General features: G+C 38.1%; 1 protein-coding gene across 5 annotated transcripts in view; it reads left to right on the top strand.

The window, feature by feature from the left end:
- The window catches only part of LOC128016908 (coronin-2B), a 41,227-nt gene that overhangs the window by 10,920 nt on the left and 11,993 nt on the right, over positions 1-18,314 (top strand). Inside the window, exons 1-7 of one of the 5 annotated variants that reach the window (XM_052601860.1) lie at positions 7,096-7,247; positions 8,635-9,028; positions 9,350-10,297; positions 10,882-11,223; positions 11,472-11,677; positions 11,829-12,282; positions 12,991-13,191. In XM_052601860.1, the coding sequence (XP_052457820.1) occupies positions 8,648-9,028; positions 9,350-10,297; positions 10,882-11,223; positions 11,472-11,677; positions 11,829-12,282; positions 12,991-13,191 (2,532 nt within the window). In that variant the 5' untranslated portion in view covers positions 7,096-7,247; positions 8,635-8,647. Of the gene's footprint in view, positions 1-5,911; positions 6,098-7,010; positions 9,029-9,349; positions 10,298-10,881; positions 11,224-11,471; positions 11,678-11,828; positions 12,283-12,990; positions 13,192-18,314 lie in introns of those variants that run through there. The other 4 variants (XM_052601861.1, XM_052601859.1, XM_052601862.1 and 1 more) reach the window with 4 other exon arrangements.

Here is an 18,314-nt window from a genome sequence, read left to right as displayed (position 1 = left end):
GACCACTATTCTTAATATTGCTTATAGCTTTTACACAATGCTTAGGTTATGGCACTGTGACTATACGGGTTTGGATGTGGTGTGTCTGGCTAATTTATCCAGGGCAGATGGCAAGTCTTAGCCATGATTTTCCTCTTCTGTGTAGCACAGGAGCAGACTGCACAGGGAGCCAGAGACAGCAGGAGATAAAGTCTGTCTAGTCAACAAAACATTGCCAAATGGGAAGCCTTAATCCAATTTATAAAGGGACTTTCTCCAAGACTGAGAATACAGGAGAGGGACTAACTTATGCACAGCTTCCATCGCATTAGAAAGCACAACAGAGATTGAGAAGTACAAGGGATGAGACTTAGTAAAGTGTGAAAGCCACCAAATAATTATTTAATCTCATATAGGCAAAATTATTTACTTCAAATTGTTAAAAATGCACATTAATGCTCTAAAATTCAAAAGCTGTCACTGCTATTTTCACACCAATGAGCATACATTAAATTAGCATTTTCAGGTGTTAATTTACATAAAATATGTCATTCTATAAAGAATTAGATTTTTTACATTTTATAAATGTCTTTATCTCAGAAGTATTTCTATGATGCCTTAAAATGCCTTATAATGTGTCTTAGCAGTGTGTGGACACAACCACCCTACAATGATAAAAATCCACTCACTCTTTTTTTTTTTTAATCACCAGAAAACCTAAAAAGTCTCTATCTTCAAGCTGTCTTGATTTTCTGAGTAGTATGACATCATACTGTTCAGGCCCCACCTACAGCTGCTGACAGACTGTCCCATATTAGCATATCTCCACCCTCAGTCACCCTTCACCCAAAATTTTGTCCATGCTCGAGTAGCTGTAGCAGCAACGTCTCATAAGCAATGTAATGTGTTGTAGTTGGATGTAAAAGTAAACATAAAGAGTTTTCATTTCCTCCCAAAATCAGAGCCACTGAGGAGGACGCAGTGGATTAGTTTAATTTTTGAAGGAAAAGTGCCAAAGAATACAAAAAAGTAGCTCATTAGCATTTAAAGAGACATGGATTGAAATGGGTCACTGTGAACAGAGCTGTTTTTGTCAAGGTAAAAAGTGTGTTTTACACAACTATTTAGGAATTTTAACCATAGTATGTTGCAGACATTTCATGAAGACCCTGAAGAATTATATCAACTTGTGGAAAATTGGAAATAACCTTTTCTCACAGATTTCCATTTCTGTGAATTCCTGTAGAAACTTTGCTCAGCAAGTGAGGAAAAGATAGGCTGCACAGACTGTGGGGTTTAGTTTTAAAATACTGCCACTGACAGAGCTTTTTGTCAGGTTTGATTATTCCATGCGCTGTCACACTGTGCACAGTTCATTCAAGAAAAACATCTGACATATTTATCTCTCAAGACTGATTGTTTTATCTCTCAAGACTGTATCAATCAATCAACAAAAAAAAAACAAGCTGCTATAAAAGCTACAAGGCAGCTTTAATTAATTATTCCTGACAGGTGAAGTGGATATCTACAGAATCAGAGATGACGTGCTGTTAGTCTTTCTGCAGTTTTTTGCTGGACTCCTGGAATTCCAAACTATGAAATATGTAGGTCGGGTTGGAAGCAATTTTGAAAAGTGCATCTACATCTTTGTTGGAGCTTTCTAAATAATGAAAGAGAGCAGCTCCTGTGGTGAAGAAATGTTGCATTTCAAATTCTTGCATGCTTTAACTCCTCATTTGACCCCCTCTTAAAAGACCAGATCCAAGAGAACAGTTCTGATGCACCTCTCTGAAAATACTGCTGTGACTTTGGTTTATATTGTTTGTCTCTGGATGCGAAAAGTCAGTAACGAATATTCTTCATGAGCACTTGCCAGATGGCCATCATTGCAGCTGGGGCTCATGGTTTTGTTGCATGCAGTTCAGAGCTGGCACCAGGACATCTCAAGCTGTGTCAGAAAGCTCGCACACATAGCAGTCACTCTGTATTCTCTATGCATGCAAAAAAGTCATTAAGAAATTTCCTCATTTCATGCTGAATAAGCCATGTCTTAATGCAGCAAAATGTGATTAGTGAATCCTGTGTAATTTGATTGACAGATCAGCAGAAAGCTGAGTCACGGTCTAGTCTCATGGTGACCATAGTGATCACCCCACCCGTATCATCTTCTTGCTGCCCTGCCCCCTCCACTTCCTAACGTGTGCCATCCTTTGTCTTTCCTCTCTCTACCTCCCCACCATAATCCCCGTCTATCCATCTGTTGGTTCTGCTTATCACACCCTGACCATTAGCAACAGGGAGGTTAGAAGAAGGAAAACAACAGACAGCTCTTCACCTGGCAATGACAATCTCTAGGGGATGCTTTTCAGTCACTGCAGTAACACTAAACGACACAAGGACATGTGAGGACATATGGGAGGAACAGGTCTTTTTACTACTGAGTTTGAGTCAAAAGTGTATTGCTTCTTTTTTTTTTTTTTGAACTTGCCATTTCTATGATAGAAAGGATCTTTTATGAGCATAACTGGACCTTAAGAGCAGAGCTAGGCCGTCCTTGACAATGTGTCTTTCACAACATGGCATCAAATAAATTTCATTATTTTCTGCTTCTTTATCAAATTCTGATAACCCTCTTAAGAATATCCTGTCCCTACGTGCATGAATGATAACATACAGTTTATATCTGCAGATGACTCTTGCAGCACTTTACTTTTTTTTTTTTATCGTTTTTTTGTATTTATCAAAATAAAACCTTTAAGACCAAATTGAATATAATATTGTGTAAAAGCTATATTCTTTCATTATGTCTCCCCACTCTGTCAACAACCCCCCACCCCCCGTCTTTGAGCTATAGTCCTGTAGCCTGACTGCACCCATCCTGTCTGTCTGATCCCTTACAGAGACGAAAAGGGAGGAAACTGTCTTGTTTCTTGTGTTTTTAAGGAAGTATGTCATGACACACTCAATAAATTTCCCATGTGTTCTTAGATCAACATCCTGCTCTTCAGCATCATGGCAAAATAAATACCATTTTATGTGAAAAGAATATTGAAAATATAATATAAATATAAAATATAATATAATATATTTTATAAAAAGATTATAAAAAAAAAAAAGAAGACTGTGTCTGGGTACTCAACAAATGACTCATATGAACCAATTCTTTACAGTAAATAAAAAATATAGTGCACAACCTGTACAGTAGGCTGATTCAAAAACAAATGAATTTTATCAGCTGGTTCTTTAAACGAATGCTTAAAACAGATGATTATTGATGATAATATACAAATTAACTGCACTTTGAAATCAGTCCAGACAATAATTGGCAGTATGGCAGTGTACCTCCTGTTTCAAGGCTGACTTTTCATAATTTTTCTCTTTTTACACTGAGAGATCATTTACAATGAGATACACGTTTCAGTATGTTATATATGAAGTACAGTGTGCAAAATTGTCAAATCTTAGTGTCAGTTGTTACAGGTGCATCAGCCCTCCCTGGTGAAGGAAAAATACAGCCAATAACAATCAAAGCGCACCCCAGTACATAAAATAGCCTCTAGTACAGCAGTAATGAGGGTCTCTATCCCATCCTGCCCTTTTCCTCCCTCCCCTGAGTTCTGCCCTCACAGAGAATTGAAGGGATTTAAATGCCCTTCAGCTCTGACAAAATGATTCTGTTCTGGAACTTAACTTATACATACAATTTTTTTCATCAAGGTATTTTCCATTGTTTAATAACATAAATTTGTGGCTTTGGATGATCTCATCACTTTTGTGTGTGCACGAAAATTTAGCGATTCCAGTGATAACAAAAATAATAACAGAGAACGTACAGTGTTATCATTTGCCACTTGGCAGCTATATATCAGGTAAATCCCATGTTTATCTCATTATATCTAGGTCTGCAGTAAAGTAAAAGCTGAATTTTCTAGCAAGTTTCCCAAAGATCGGGGCTGGCAGATTTATGGACAAGATTTATCAAGGCCTATGTTAAAACCTGTCTCTACAGTCACCAGCATTCATTCTGACTTCTCTGTGTGTGAAAGGACAGCATGCAACTTGACCTGGCTCTCTTTCAGCTGTATGTCATTCACAGCTGGGGCCAAAGCTGTGGGTCTCCAGGCTCAGAGTTATTTAACTCACGCAGAAACAGAATGGCATCAGAACTCCCTCGTGCTACTCAGAAGTGGGAGCTGGAGGTTAGCTGCTCTAATGCCCAACAAAGATGGGCTAACCAATCTCCAGCTATGGCACTCTGGTTTGTCCCATTTTAAAAACAGAAGAGGCTTGCATCCTGAACTGGAAGCTGTTGGAATATCAGTATCTTTGAATTAATATTTACATGAATAAGGCAGAGTTGGGTTGGGGAGATTTGGATGCTGTAATGAACGAGAGCTGGCCTTGCATTTTGCCATTCAGTTTCATCAGTCCAGAATTGGTAATAATAAGATAAAAGCATTAGTCCCTTTCACTAGTGCTAGTAATAGTAATAGTAATAGTAAAGGTACTAAAATATACTTTTTACGGGGTAGATAAGATAAAGATAAGACAAAAAGGTGTACTTTAAGGGTGCTGCCCCCGTGGCAATTATCATTATTTTTTAAATCATTTTTTTAAATAAAAAAATTCATTGTGTTTTTATTCCTAGATGTTGGGCAGCACCATGCAGCCAATCAAATTAGCAGTGCCTGCATACACATACATCCCCTTGCATTCCTTACATAAAGATAAGTCCTCAAAATTAACATGTTAACTTTTCTTGAAGTTAAACATCAGTACTACATCTACATGACGTGACTTTGTTTTATTGTCTAATTCACCTCTAACCTTTATCAGCCCTTGTTATTCTAGATTACCAGTATATAAACGCTCTCAGGTAAATAAACATTATCTTATGATGAGTAGTATACTGTAAAAAAAATTCTCTGGACAGTACTTGCATCAATGTGTGCAACAGCCCAGACTACAAAGTATCTGTTGGGCGTTTGACAGACACATGCTGAACAGAATGCAAAGCTGAAGGGAAGGCCAAGGAGAGAGTGCTGTCTCACTAAAGTAAAATAAATCTGGTCTGTCTGCATTGAGGTTGTCAAGAGCCAGCAAAATATTCCATTTAATCATTCAACATTATTAGAGAGAGTAAGAGACATTTGTTTTAACATAGACATGAGAATGCCCCAGACAATGTCCAAGGTCTTATTAACATTCCCCTGTTTATTTAAAAAAATATCATATAACCTAATTATAATTATTTGAGAAGTTTAAAAAACAGCTCTCGTATCTTCTTCATGTAGGGTTTTATATTTTAGGACATCCTAAGAAAAAAAAAAAATAAACAGTGCATTTACTCTGTTTAACATGCAAAATATGCATTGAGAAACTGAACATACATCATACATATCAAACTGTAAATCAATGGATCTGAAGGGTTTTTTGGTGGAAGAAATTAATAAAGCTGCATTAATCCAAAGCAACCCAAAGCTTGGACTTTCAACATGATGAAACTTTTAATCATGCATTGTTATGTACATGCAACTGTAACACTACATATCTCAAATAGAGTATATATTATTTACGATTTCATCTGGAGGACTGGACAGAGAGTGGAGAGATAAGTGCAGTTGCGTCATACTCATTATATAACTCAACATTGTCTTTTAGTTTAGATCAATATGTTTTATGAACTGAAATAGGTTTTGAGGGATCTGTGTTGTCAGTTAATGGCGGTAATGAGCAGAAATACTGACATACATTAAAGAAAGGCTGGAGCAACAATTTGCGCCTTTAAGGGAGCTAATGTGTATATGTTAGAAAGGGAGAAACTGTGTGTTTGTGTGTTTCAGGCAGAGAAAAAAGATATTCGACCTCTAGCAATTACAGTAGCGCCAAAGCAGATGACGTGGGGCTGGGCCTGGAAAGAGGGAGGGAATGAAGTAGTAAGGGGTGGATGAAAGGAGGCTGTGGGAGGAGAACGCTTGGAGAAAAAAGGGAAAGAGAGAAACCGATGCAAGCAACTCAGGCCGGCAAACTAGATGCACTAAGGAAACTGAAGAAGATACAAGCTCTTTTTGTAGATGACTGCAGAATTCAGAGGGTGGTGCTCAAAACCAGAAGAAAGGTAGGAAATCAGCCTCAATAAATTTGAGTCAGACATTGAGGAGAATCTAGTAATAAATATGACGTATATTATATTATAAGAAAATATATTTTGTAGATTCATATATTGAAATATTCAAATACAGATGGCACACAGATAGATAGTGGTCAGTTGGTGCAAAGTCTTTGGTTGGTTTTTGGAGAACTGAGCGAGTGTGTATGTACATGCAGCATTAAATGACAAAAGCACACAAACCTCTGAATGCTTTAGGACTGCTGTGAACATTCACACAGTACGAGAGTTGAAAATTACACACGTGGAAGAGAGGAAAAAAATGAAAAGGACAGGAAGATCTCAGATGCAATTTAAAGCCTCACTGCTAACAGAACATGATTAGCATGATTAACTTTTTGACTAACACAATTACCGATTAGTCATCATATATGTTAGAAATCAACTAAAGACTAAAGGTTGTTCATGTTTTCACACAAAAGCAGACAGATATTCACAATGCAGTCTTTAGTCATGAGTGATGTCAATCTCTCATAAAGATTCAGATCATACACTGGTGATTTAACACTTCCTGTACTAATTGTGACCACAATTTGTTCCAATCGCAGCTCATTTTGCATGGCACAGTCTCATTCATTAGAGCCTAAATTGTTGCTTGCACATTCCTCAAGGCTAAACTACAAACGGCGGTTTGAGTTGTGTGAAATTTTTCAACCATCCAAAAACCGCTTCCTGTTTGAGTGGCAGAGTCTTCTAAACGGTTTCATATTGGAAAATGAAGCCAAATCAGCACTAACGAACAAAATGCACATCTTTATCAATTTTAGAAATGCTGTTATAATTATGATCTTCTAATAGAATTAAAAATAAAGTTTCATAATTTTTTGCAGCAACTTGCTGTAAGAGCTGCCTGTTTCTGTGGAGATATATATCAGGGATGTGATTTTTCCGGATTAATCCGGAATTCCGGATTTTCCGACCTGAAAATGTGACCTACGTGAATCATGCAGATCTGTAAAAAAAAAAAAAAAAAAAAAAAAAAAAGGGGGGGGGGGTGTTGGCCGTCACCTCACAGCCGTCACCATGGTAACCGCGGGATCGCGGGATGCGCAACAAGGACTGTATCGTGACAAGAACATCGCGGGATTGGATGATCTGGGTATGTATTATTGCTTGTGTCTATATATAACCTATAAGTTACTAATTTGACTTTGTTGTCGATTGATTAGATGATCGATTTTGATAGATTTTCCACTATGGCAGGATGTTTAAGCTGCATTTAACATTAACTTAGCAGCTAACCTTACTTGTATTTGCTAGCACTAGCTAGGGATGCAAACAGCGCGCTTTTCGGCGCCCCGCGCTTTTTTCACGTCAGTTTGGGTGACAAAGTCATCTGAAGCCATTCCATAGCTTAATGTGAGGGACATAAGTCTATTTACATCATTAAAGTTAACAGAAACTCGTTTTCCCTCCTCTGCGGCTGTCAATCATAGTCTCCATTCAGTAACGTTATTCAAACAGCGCGCGTGCCTCTTGTGGTTACAGCAGGATGCACGTTAAAACTCTCTCCAATATGATATATTCACATTATAATGCTTGATCTGTGGATAAAAGGATGTGGATTTGCATAAAATTACTTTATTTTAAATTATTGGAGTTTGTTGCTGTTTTTAAACGACTCGCTACCGTGTGCTTGTTAGATCACACACATCACAAGGAATCGGCATCAAACGCGCACAATAACTGGAATTTAAAACTTTGAAGAAACAAATGATCAATAAACTGTTGGACAGATAACACTAGGATTTGTGCGCTCGACATTTCTTGGCTTTGTGCCGTGAACTTTTAAATGCGCACTTGTATGTTATTTCTGTGTAGTGTAGTGTAGGCTATATAAATATAAACACTTCTGAATTTTTGACATTCATATATAAATATATAACGTTAATTGTGAAATGTATGATTGCCTGATTCAATTTTATTAGAGTACGAATAGTAATTTGTAATATTACATAATACATTTATGTAATATTTAAAGTTGTTAACTGTAATTTAACTTACACTGCAAAATAATAATTTACAAAGGATTAAATTTATCACAATTATGTAAGTATCTGGATATTTGACGTGGGGTGAGGGCTTTAAAAACCTCTCTCTTTTTTGACCATACATGTGTTTGCATCCCATAATAAGATAAGTTAGCTACTACTAGCCACCCTTAAAACTTTGCTGTATGTGGTTACTACCCACAGAGTGGTGTTTTAGTTTAATCGCGCACTTCTGTGCCTGTCTGTTCACATGAGTAGCCCAGTGACCCCGTGGATCCAATATGTTTAATGGCAGAGCAGACATGGAAAGTATTAACTTTCTAAGCTATAGCAAGTGTTATTCCATTCTGCGCTCGCACACCTCTGCTCTAGTTTTCAAACTTTCTGAAGAGCGGATAGACATACAGTACATAGTCAAACATGTAAAAATGAATATATTTTCTGATATGGATTCTTACATTCTAATGAAAATTTTCCATTATTCTTGATTTCCAGCATACACAGACTCATGGCCAAGCTAGCACTGAACAGCCCTGAATTAAAGTCTATCGAACAGGGGGTCAAGAATCGGTTCAAATGGAGCTGGTTGCTGGAGACTGTCCAAGTTGAGGGAAACACTTTCTCACTCAATTGCTTTAGCAAAATTAGAGAACCAGGCAAAGCTATTTGCAACATTTGCAACCACCCTATTAACTATGGCACAAGTGGGAAGATTGCACTCCGGAAACATATGATGCATCCAAAACATGTGAAACTGTGGAAGATCCAACAGCAGAACATGCACATTGAGATCGCACGAGCTGATAACATCATTGTTGCGGCTCCGCACAACAACTCGGCGCAACCCAGATCAATTCCTCCTCTATGCAACCGTGTTGCTCAGGATCAAGTAAGTGTTTTCTGATTTTGTACTAACTCTTTTTTAGTCAACTCTTCTTTTCTTTTTTACTATGTTTGAAACGGGTGTTTATTAGACTATAACTAGAGGTGGACTGAATTTAAACAAATCTACCAATTTGCTATCAAAAGCAGCAAATAATATTGCTTCCAATGGGGAGAATACTCAAAAACAAATACTCCTACTACTCCTACTATCCTTTAAAATAATAGTTTTGACTACATTATAATAAGTGAAGATATTATAAACCTGTTCATTTAATTACTAATTTTATTTAGGATGTATGGTGTTTAATCAAATTCTGTTTTGCAGGCACTCATTCTTGGATTCATTGCTGAAAATTCTCTTCCCCTGTCAGTCACGTCTGGGATTATTAAATTAGCTCAAGAGTTGGCCAAAGATCCAAAAGCACTTGCTGAACTGTCAATGGACAGGACATCTGCCTCATACAAACTCACCCATGGTGTGAAGAAGACTATCCTGGATGAAGTACTTGAGGAAATCAGAAATGTCCCCTTCTCCCTCAACATAGATGAGGCCACAAGCAAGACAAACAAAAGAGTATTAGGTGTGCTTGTCAGCTACTGGTCCGAGAAACACGAGAGGATGGTTGTCCAACACCTTGCAGCTTTGGAGCTCATATCTGTAACGGCAGAATCTCTCTTCAGTGCACTGGATGGGCTTTTTGAAAGGATGAATCTCCCATGGGATAATCTGGTGTCAATTCTCATGGACTCCTGTGCTGTTATGAGGGGCTCTAAAAATGGCTTGGAAAAGAAGATCATAGACCGCCGTGCCCCTCATCTCCTTGACATCGATGGTGACTCATGTCACCACCTTCATAATGCCAGCAAGAAATTGTGCTGTCCTTTTGAGCGTTGGGTTGAGTCTTTGCTGTCAGACCTGCACACAGACCACAAATGGTCAGCTGACATGAAAGATGGCCTCAGAGAAATTTGCAGCATATTTGGAATCCATTTCTCGCGGCCAGAGTGCTATATTCCACACCGGTGGCTCTCAGTCTTGGATGTCAGTCTGGAAACACTGCGAATGTGGGATGCACTGGTCATGTTTTACTATGCCTTCCTGAGCAATGAAGATAAGTGTACATACAAGGACATTGTCAGTGCTATTCTACAGAAGCGTGAAGTACAGGGAACAGGCAGGGCCCGGATCAAGGAGTTGTGGAAGGAGTTGGGGAACAGGTCCAAGAACTTCACTAACGAGGGGAAGATGAGGAAGGTCAGGATTTGCAAGAAGGTGAGAAAAACGCCCTAGACATCAGCTGAAGCTATATTGGTGGGGGGAGTGGGCAAAATAAAAAAATTCAAACATTACATTTACTTATTGGTTATTATCATTATTATTAATAAGATTATTATTATTATTATAGAGAATTGTAGCAATGGAGCAGTGGATATGACACTTGCCTTTGATTCCCACTGCAACACGTTCACCAATATGTCCCTGAGCAAGACACTTAACCCCTAGTAGCTCCAGAGGCGTGCAACCTCTAACTTATAAGGAAATTTTGATAAAAGCGTATGATTAATGTTTACATTACATTCAGCTGACTCTTTAATCCAAAACGACTTACAATTGCAATAGATGTCAGAGGTTGCACGCCTCTGTAGCAACTAGGGGTTAAGTGTCTTGCTCAGGAACACAATAGTGTCTCACAGTGGATTCGAACCTCGAATCTCTCACACCAAAGGCATGTGTCTTATTAACTGTGTCATCGCCACATTTAAAAAGTTAATATTTATTTATTTATTCAAGGTGCTTGTTAGATGTACATTGCTGTGATTGGTGCAGAGAGAAAATATGTTTCTATGTTTTAACAGGTGCTATTTGAGGACAAGAAAACCCTCCTTGAGCTCCACTTCTATTCAGCAGTCCTTCCCATGCTGAAACATTATGTCCTGCTTTTTCAGTCCAAGGACCCAAAGGTTCATAAACTCCATGATGAGCAGGAGAAACTTGTCAGGGAGTTTTTATCTTGCTTCATCAAGCCAGAAAAATTAATTAACAGCAAAGGAAGGAATCTGTCTGGGCCAAAGATGAAGTTGCTTGACCTGACATCGACAGAGGCCCATCTCGCAGCACCTTTTGTTGGCTCTGAGGCCTCATCCCTCCTTGACCAACTAGGGAGGGAACACCCTGTGGTGAAGGCTTTCAAAACTAAGGTATGGTATGGCTTTATTTAGGTAAAACATTGAAACATGTCATCGTAAGATTAGAATAGCCTGTGAAAGCGAATTAAACACTTATTTCCAACATGGTCCTCAATATTAGACACGACATAATGACATCACACTATACACATTTAATTTATTTAAAAGAAAAACACTTCCTAAGCAATTTATCTTGGAGCAGGCTCCACATATACAGTATGTCTTTACTTGTTTCTTAAACTGTACTCTATTTATAAAAGGTAATCCAAGCCTACACCAGCTGTGCAGGTGACCTTCAAACAAAGCTACCTCTTGACAGTCCAACCCTAAGGACTCTGTCATGCTTGGACCCAGATGCACGGGGAAGCCATCACATTCTTCCTCATCTCCAGAAGTTGCCGAACATGTTTCCAGGTGTGAAGCTTAATGAACTGGAGAGAGCTGGATTTCAACATGAAATACACAGGTGTATATAATTGTTGGAATGCCATTTACACAGATTCTTAATAAGTCAAATGTTTGATTATTTTGCTAGTAATTGTATAATGTAGCCTGTTGTTTGTAAGGAATTATTTTATTGTCAAATAATGAGCTTAAACTGTTGTTTCCCATCTTAGATATGCAAGTGACATGACACTACCTCAGATGACAGAGGAGGCAAGAGTCGATTTATGGTGGAATGTTGTGAGAAACACTCAGAGGTACCCAGCGCTCTGCAAGCTTGCACTGTCTGCACTATGCCCATTTCATGGTCCACAGGTGGAATCAGCATTCAGTGTAATGTCCAACATCCTGCAAGCCAAAGCTGCAAACCTAAGTGTTGAGACGTATGAGTCCTATCAAGTGGTCAAATACAACCTGAAGGCCATGCAGGTGTCGGCCATTCAGCACTACTCCCGGAAGACAAAGGAGAGTCCTGTTAATGTACAGCTGTGCAGAAATGTAAAACGATCGAGCCAAAGGTACAGAGCTCTGCTCAGAGATAAAGAAGAACTGAACAAAAGGCCATATCACTCTGAGAAGCCAACGGCCGGCAAGAAAATGGCAAAAGATGCCATCGTGGCAGCAGCTGTGAGTGCCAGGCGCAGATTCCAAAAAAAACGTGTAGAGGCTCTAAAAAAGCTTGCTACAAAGGCTAAAGAGTCGTACAAAAATTGAGGCCTTCTTTTGACATGAAAATGTTGCACATTTAGCTGTTAAAGTTGGGTAAAAATGCAACCATCAAATAATTTATTTTTCATACTGTACAAAAAAAGTTGCACGTTGCACATCTAGCTATAAAATAAAATGTATTTTTTTCTTCAAATAAGTTGTTATGGGTCCTGCTTTACTGTCCATATTGATCCGCCACCACTTTGATCGGCGCTGTGCGGGGGGGGGTATTGGTCTCAGTATATTTTCCTGCTTTTTTGTCCTTAGCCAATCACATGCCTGTTATATATATATATATATATATATATATATATATATATATATATATATATATATATATATATATATATATATATATTCTTGACATTATTGATTTTTTCCAATTTTGAACACAGTATCAGTTCACATCATGCTCACCTGTTTTCCTTCCAGTACGGGAAAGTAAACAGATTACTACGGCTCGAGCTCCATTCTAATTAGAACCTTTATTTTTTTTAAATGCAAGCTTGATACGGACAGCCCCATCAGCCCACGTCACAACTTTAATAAAGATTAAAATAATAATAATAAATAAAAAAGGATGTCAAATTCGTAATCTAGATTGTTTTCTTTGCATGGGTTTTGCAGATGTCATGGCGGCCGACCTACCGGAGCTCCAAGTTTCGAAACGTCTATGGCAAAGTGGCCAACCGAGAGCACTGCTTCGAGGGCATCCCGATCACAAAGAACGTCCATGACAACCACTTCTGCGCGGTCAACGCTAAGTTCCTTGCCATAGTAACGGAGAGCGCGGGAGGAGGAACCTTCGTTGTTATCCCGGTCACTCAGGTAACCACGACGACACAGCACGCGCATGTACTAGTGTTTTCTCCAGACAGATTTGTTTTATGTGATAGGCTGAATTCATGATCTACACAATGCAGGGCGTCAGACAGCGCCGTGAATGATGCGAACCTTTCAAGAGCTTTATTTTTGCAACATACATCCAGGCAGTGAGTTGAAAAAGGAACCTGTAGCAAAGCAATGTGGTTGAGTTGGTGCGTAAAGGGTACACCGTTAAGTGTTGTGAAATGGGGTGTTGGCATAATTTTAACCAATTAGGAATGAGCCACATGGTGAAATGTCAGTCATTAACTCCACAGTCCAATATGTAGTTTATTTTTATTGTTTTTTTTTTTGTTTGTTTGTTTACAAAGGTGAGACAAAATTGACAACTTCCATTAAAAACAAAAATATATGTAGATAGGCCTACTGCAAAATATAAGGCCATATAAGTCGCCTTTATACAAATAATGATTTTGTCAAAGCTTTACAGTGTCAAACAGGAAAATAGTTGCATTAATGCAATTGGACAATAACAAAAAGTCCTTTTTTCTAGCTAAAGTAAGTTCATTAATGATTTAGTGATGTAAACATCCAGTTCGGCTCTCTTTCAATAGTGTCTGTGCAATCAGTCAAGGGGTAAATTATGAAATACACTTTGATATGGGAAATTAAAGCTTATATTTTTCAGTATACTGCAATGTATAGACCATGTATGGTTATCAGGGCCGTTTCTGGGGTTTGCGGGGTCCCGGTGCAGGTTGTACCAGTGAGCCCTGTTTGAAATTGATTCATTTGTATGTTCGTTCTATTTATTTATTTGTGCTATTTACACAATGTTTAAGTTTTTTCAAGTTTGCAGGTGTCCAGGGACAGAAACTGAATAATTAAATGTAAAATAGCACTGCATAGTCTTCAATGTAAAATAAAATATACAGTCAAACCAAAATGTATTCAGAAACCTTTGTGTGAACCCTTGGTTTTTCAAACTCACTCGATCCTAATGATCTGAGTGATCTTTTAGGTTTATATTCAGTGAACATATCTGCAATATATTTCGGTCCTAGGTCATTGAGTGATTTATATATGAGTAAAAGTACTTTAAAATCAATCCTAAATGTAACTGGAAGCCAGTGTAAGGACCGGAGGACTGGTGTGATATGCTCAGATTTTCTGGTCCTAGTCAGAATCCTGGCAGCAGCGTTCTGGATGAGCTGCAGCTGTCTAATGGTCTTTTTGGGAAGGCCGGTGAGGAGCCCATTACAATAGTCCACCCTGATAAATGCATGAACAAGTTTCTACAAGTCTTGACTGGAAACAAAACATCTAATTCTTGCAATGTTTTTTTATATGATAGTATGCTGATTTAGTTACTGCTTTGACATGACTACTGAAACTAAGGTCTGTCTCCAGAATCACACCAAGATTCCTGACTTGATTTTTAGTTGTGTGACCCCTAGAGTCAAGGTATGCATTCACCTTGAAAATTGTATCTTTGTTTCCAAATGAAATAACTTAATTTTTGTCCTTGTTTAACTGAAGAAAGTTCTGGCACATCCAACTATTAATTTCATCAATGCATTGGCAGAGGGAGTCAATGGGGCTGTAGTCATTTGGATATAAAGTAAATCTGGGTATCATCAGCATAGCTGTAATAGGAAATTTAGTTCTTTCTCATTATTTGACTAAGTGGGAGCATATACAGGCTAAACAAGAGCGCTGCAAGAATTGAACCTTGTGGGACTCCGCATGTCATGGACATCAACTTAGACTTATGCTCTCCTAGATTCACAAAATAGCCTCTCCCATCTAAGTATGACTTGAGCCATTTGAGTATCATCCCAGAAAGCCCGACCAGTCTCTCTAGTAGTATGTTATGATCGACAGTGTCAAACGCAGCACTGAGATCTAGCAATACCAGCACTGATATTTTGCCAGAGTCAGAATTTTAGCGAATATCATTTATTATCTTAATGAGTGCCTTCTCTGTGCTGTAATGCGGTCAGAAACCAGATTGAAAACTGTCCAGGTATCCATTTGAGTTTAAGTATTTACTTAGTATTTATGAAGAGCAGTGTGTGATTTTCTTTCTTTCATTTTGTTGGATTAAAATCACAGCAGCAATTTTTGGTAGCTAAATTAGGCACGGTCACTTTAAGAGACAATGAATGCATCCAATATATACATTACTTTCACTTAAGACATAACCAAGAGTTTTTTCAAACATACTTGAGCTGAGCTTTTCCACGTGTTGTGTTTGAATGCTTTAAACTCTTTTGAATGTTTAAATTGGCAAGGCTCAAAAACATGTGAAAATTATAAGCTTTCATGAAGACGGACTGTCAACTGTCAACTGTCCTGAACATCACGGCAACTTTTAGAGCAAATTTTTTTTTTTTTGCAATATTGCCTAGGCACTTTCCCATTGTGAACGGATAACAAATTTCTATATGGATACTTTAGATCAGTCATGGCCCTTGTGTCTCACCTGGTTGCCCGCTGACTGCAACATTGTTCAAAAAGTTGCCCTGTGTATCATCAGCCTTACTTGCTGTTCTGAATGAAAATATCTCTTTACACATGATTATATTGCATCCAGACAGCACAATAAAGTCAAATTAATGAGCAGAATGTCATGTTATTGCCATTGCCCTGTTGAAAATTAGGGGAATTGTAGTTTAAAGGGGTCCTATTATGCTCTTTTACAAAGTCTTGATTTTGTTTTGGGGTTGTACTAGAAAATGCTCTCATTCTTGGTGGTTCGGAAAACGCATTATTTTTCACATAATTTACATTACTAAAATACCTTTGTCCCCAGCCTGGCACAAATGGCTCGATTCAGGTTTGATGAAAGCCTGCCATCTGAAAAACAAAATGTGTTGTGATTGGTTAGTTGTCCCAGTGCGTTGTGATTGGCGAAAAGCTTACACGGTCTTTTTAATAATTTTAACATACATATTTACATACACAATTATTCAAGTGCATGTGTAATAACTTGCGAAAACTTACAGTACAGTAGCTCTTCTTCTTCTTTGTTTTTTCTGATGCACTTACTCTGCAGCAGCACTTCTTCTCCTTCGTCGTCTTTTCTGATGCACTCAACCAAGCGTTCTAACCATGACCTCTTCCCTCCCCACCCAAAAAACCATTAGAATTTCTGTAAGCGGGAATTCTTTTTACTGATGTTCTAATGGGACGCTTTGACATCACAAAACCCAGAAAACAATGCTGTAGTCCAAATGAGCCGTTCGTTGTAGTTCTTGAAAAGGGAGTTTTAAAAAAATGTAATATCTCCCTTTGGATTGGACTTTGAGATTTGTAACTTTGTAGATCGTTTTTATGTCTGAACATACACACTGACTACAATTAAAAAAAAAAAGTGAAAAAGCATAATAGGACCTCTTTAATAATTTTGAAGGGAACAGATGTTTGTTTTTGTATCTTTTAAGAGCAAGTTTGCTATCTCCATTACTCCTGACTCCATGGAACCATGACGTCCCTCACCCATTGGGTTGACATGCTCTAAATTGAATCTTTCTGTTACCCTGTTCACAGGCTCAAAAAAAAAGCCTGACAAGTGAACAGAGAGCAGATACTTTTCCTTTGTTTGATCTCTGGCTTTAAAGCTGTAAAATAGACAAGCACTGGAAGCTTTAAACTCCTGGTGATTGTCACTGATATAACAGTGTTGTGGACAAATCAATGTAGACATCAATGTGCTCTGGCTGGAACAGAACAGCTTTGTATTTCTGCTTCATATGGAAAGATAGGAGACAGGGTTTCTGTATGTTAAAGAGATAGTTTACCCAAAACTAGAACACATTTTGGTTTTAGGACAACTTTGATGAAAGGTTTTGATCCATTTCAAATCTTGACTACTGTGTGTGTGTGTGTGTGTGTGGGCATGTTTTTGTGACATATCAGGACACAACTCTGTATAATGACATGGGTATGACACGGGTATTACAAGGGGAGGGTGACTTATGAGGACATAAGCCATGTCCCCATTTTTCAAAACGCTTATAAATCATACAGAATGAGTTTTTTTTGAGAAAGTAAAAAAGTTTCCTGTGAGGGTTAGGGTTAGGGTTGGTGAATGGCAATAGAATATACAGTTTCTACATTATAAAAACCATTACGCCTATGGGATGTCCCCACTTTTCACAAAAACAAACATGTGTGTGACCTTGGACCACAAAATCAGTCTTAAATGTAAATTTTTCAAAATTGAGATTTATATGTCTTATGTTATTTATTATATGATTTAAAAACCTTGCTATGTGTACTGCTACTGCATTAAGCTGAGACGTGTTATAGCACTTGGATATCATTTCTCTTTTGTTGATTTTGATCGCTTCTATTGTCCTCATTTTAAGTCGCTTTGGTTAGAAGCATCTAATAACTGACTAAATGTAAGAAAATAAGTCATAGTATACCGATTTGGAACAACATGAGGGTAAGTAAATGGAAAATCCCAACATATTTTTTGAGTGAGAACTATCCCTTTAAGTTATTATATTTTTGTATACATGTTACTGAGTCCTAAAGATACGAAATGCAAAGTTAGTGAATTTAAATGTGCCTCCAAATTCCACTTCCACAGCAAGTGGACAGAATGTACAAAAACCACAGGAAAAAAATTCTCTCACTCTGTTTATCATTGATATGACAGTGTCCCATTCTTCTATTATCTCCGCTCTTTATCAGTCTATTCTTCTGTCCCTCCTCTTTAGTGCATCCGGTCATGCTACACTGCCCAGTGGGCCTGCAGACTCTCGGTCATGATCTCAGACAACTTGGATAAACTATCAATAGCACTTTTGTGATGACCATTCAGAGCCGCCTAGTTAATGTGTGATGTAGAAGGCCAGCTTTGTGCCCTTAATGTGCTTAATCCAGAGTGTTTGAGACTCCAAATGTGCTCCACGGCCTTGGAAAAGAGTTTAGTCCCTCTGACTTCCGCATATGTGTTTATTTGGACGCCATGTGGAGCTATTTTTTCCCAGCTTCTTGATCCTGCATCTCCCTTGTGTGTCTGTCTTTCTCTGTTTAGCACTGAAAGCTCCCTGTGACGTTTAAATACTTACTGTAATACTTAGAAATTGCCATAGAGATCAGAGAAATCACTG

Source organism: Carassius gibelio, chromosome A7 (genome assembly GCF_023724105.1).
Source record: "Carassius gibelio isolate Cgi1373 ecotype wild population from Czech Republic chromosome A7, carGib1.2-hapl.c, whole genome shotgun sequence".
Classification (NCBI taxonomy): Eukaryota; Metazoa; Chordata; class Actinopteri; order Cypriniformes; family Cyprinidae; genus Carassius; species Carassius gibelio.
Note: the sequence above shows the minus strand (reverse complement) of the source record. Positions and strands in the feature narration are given on the sequence as shown.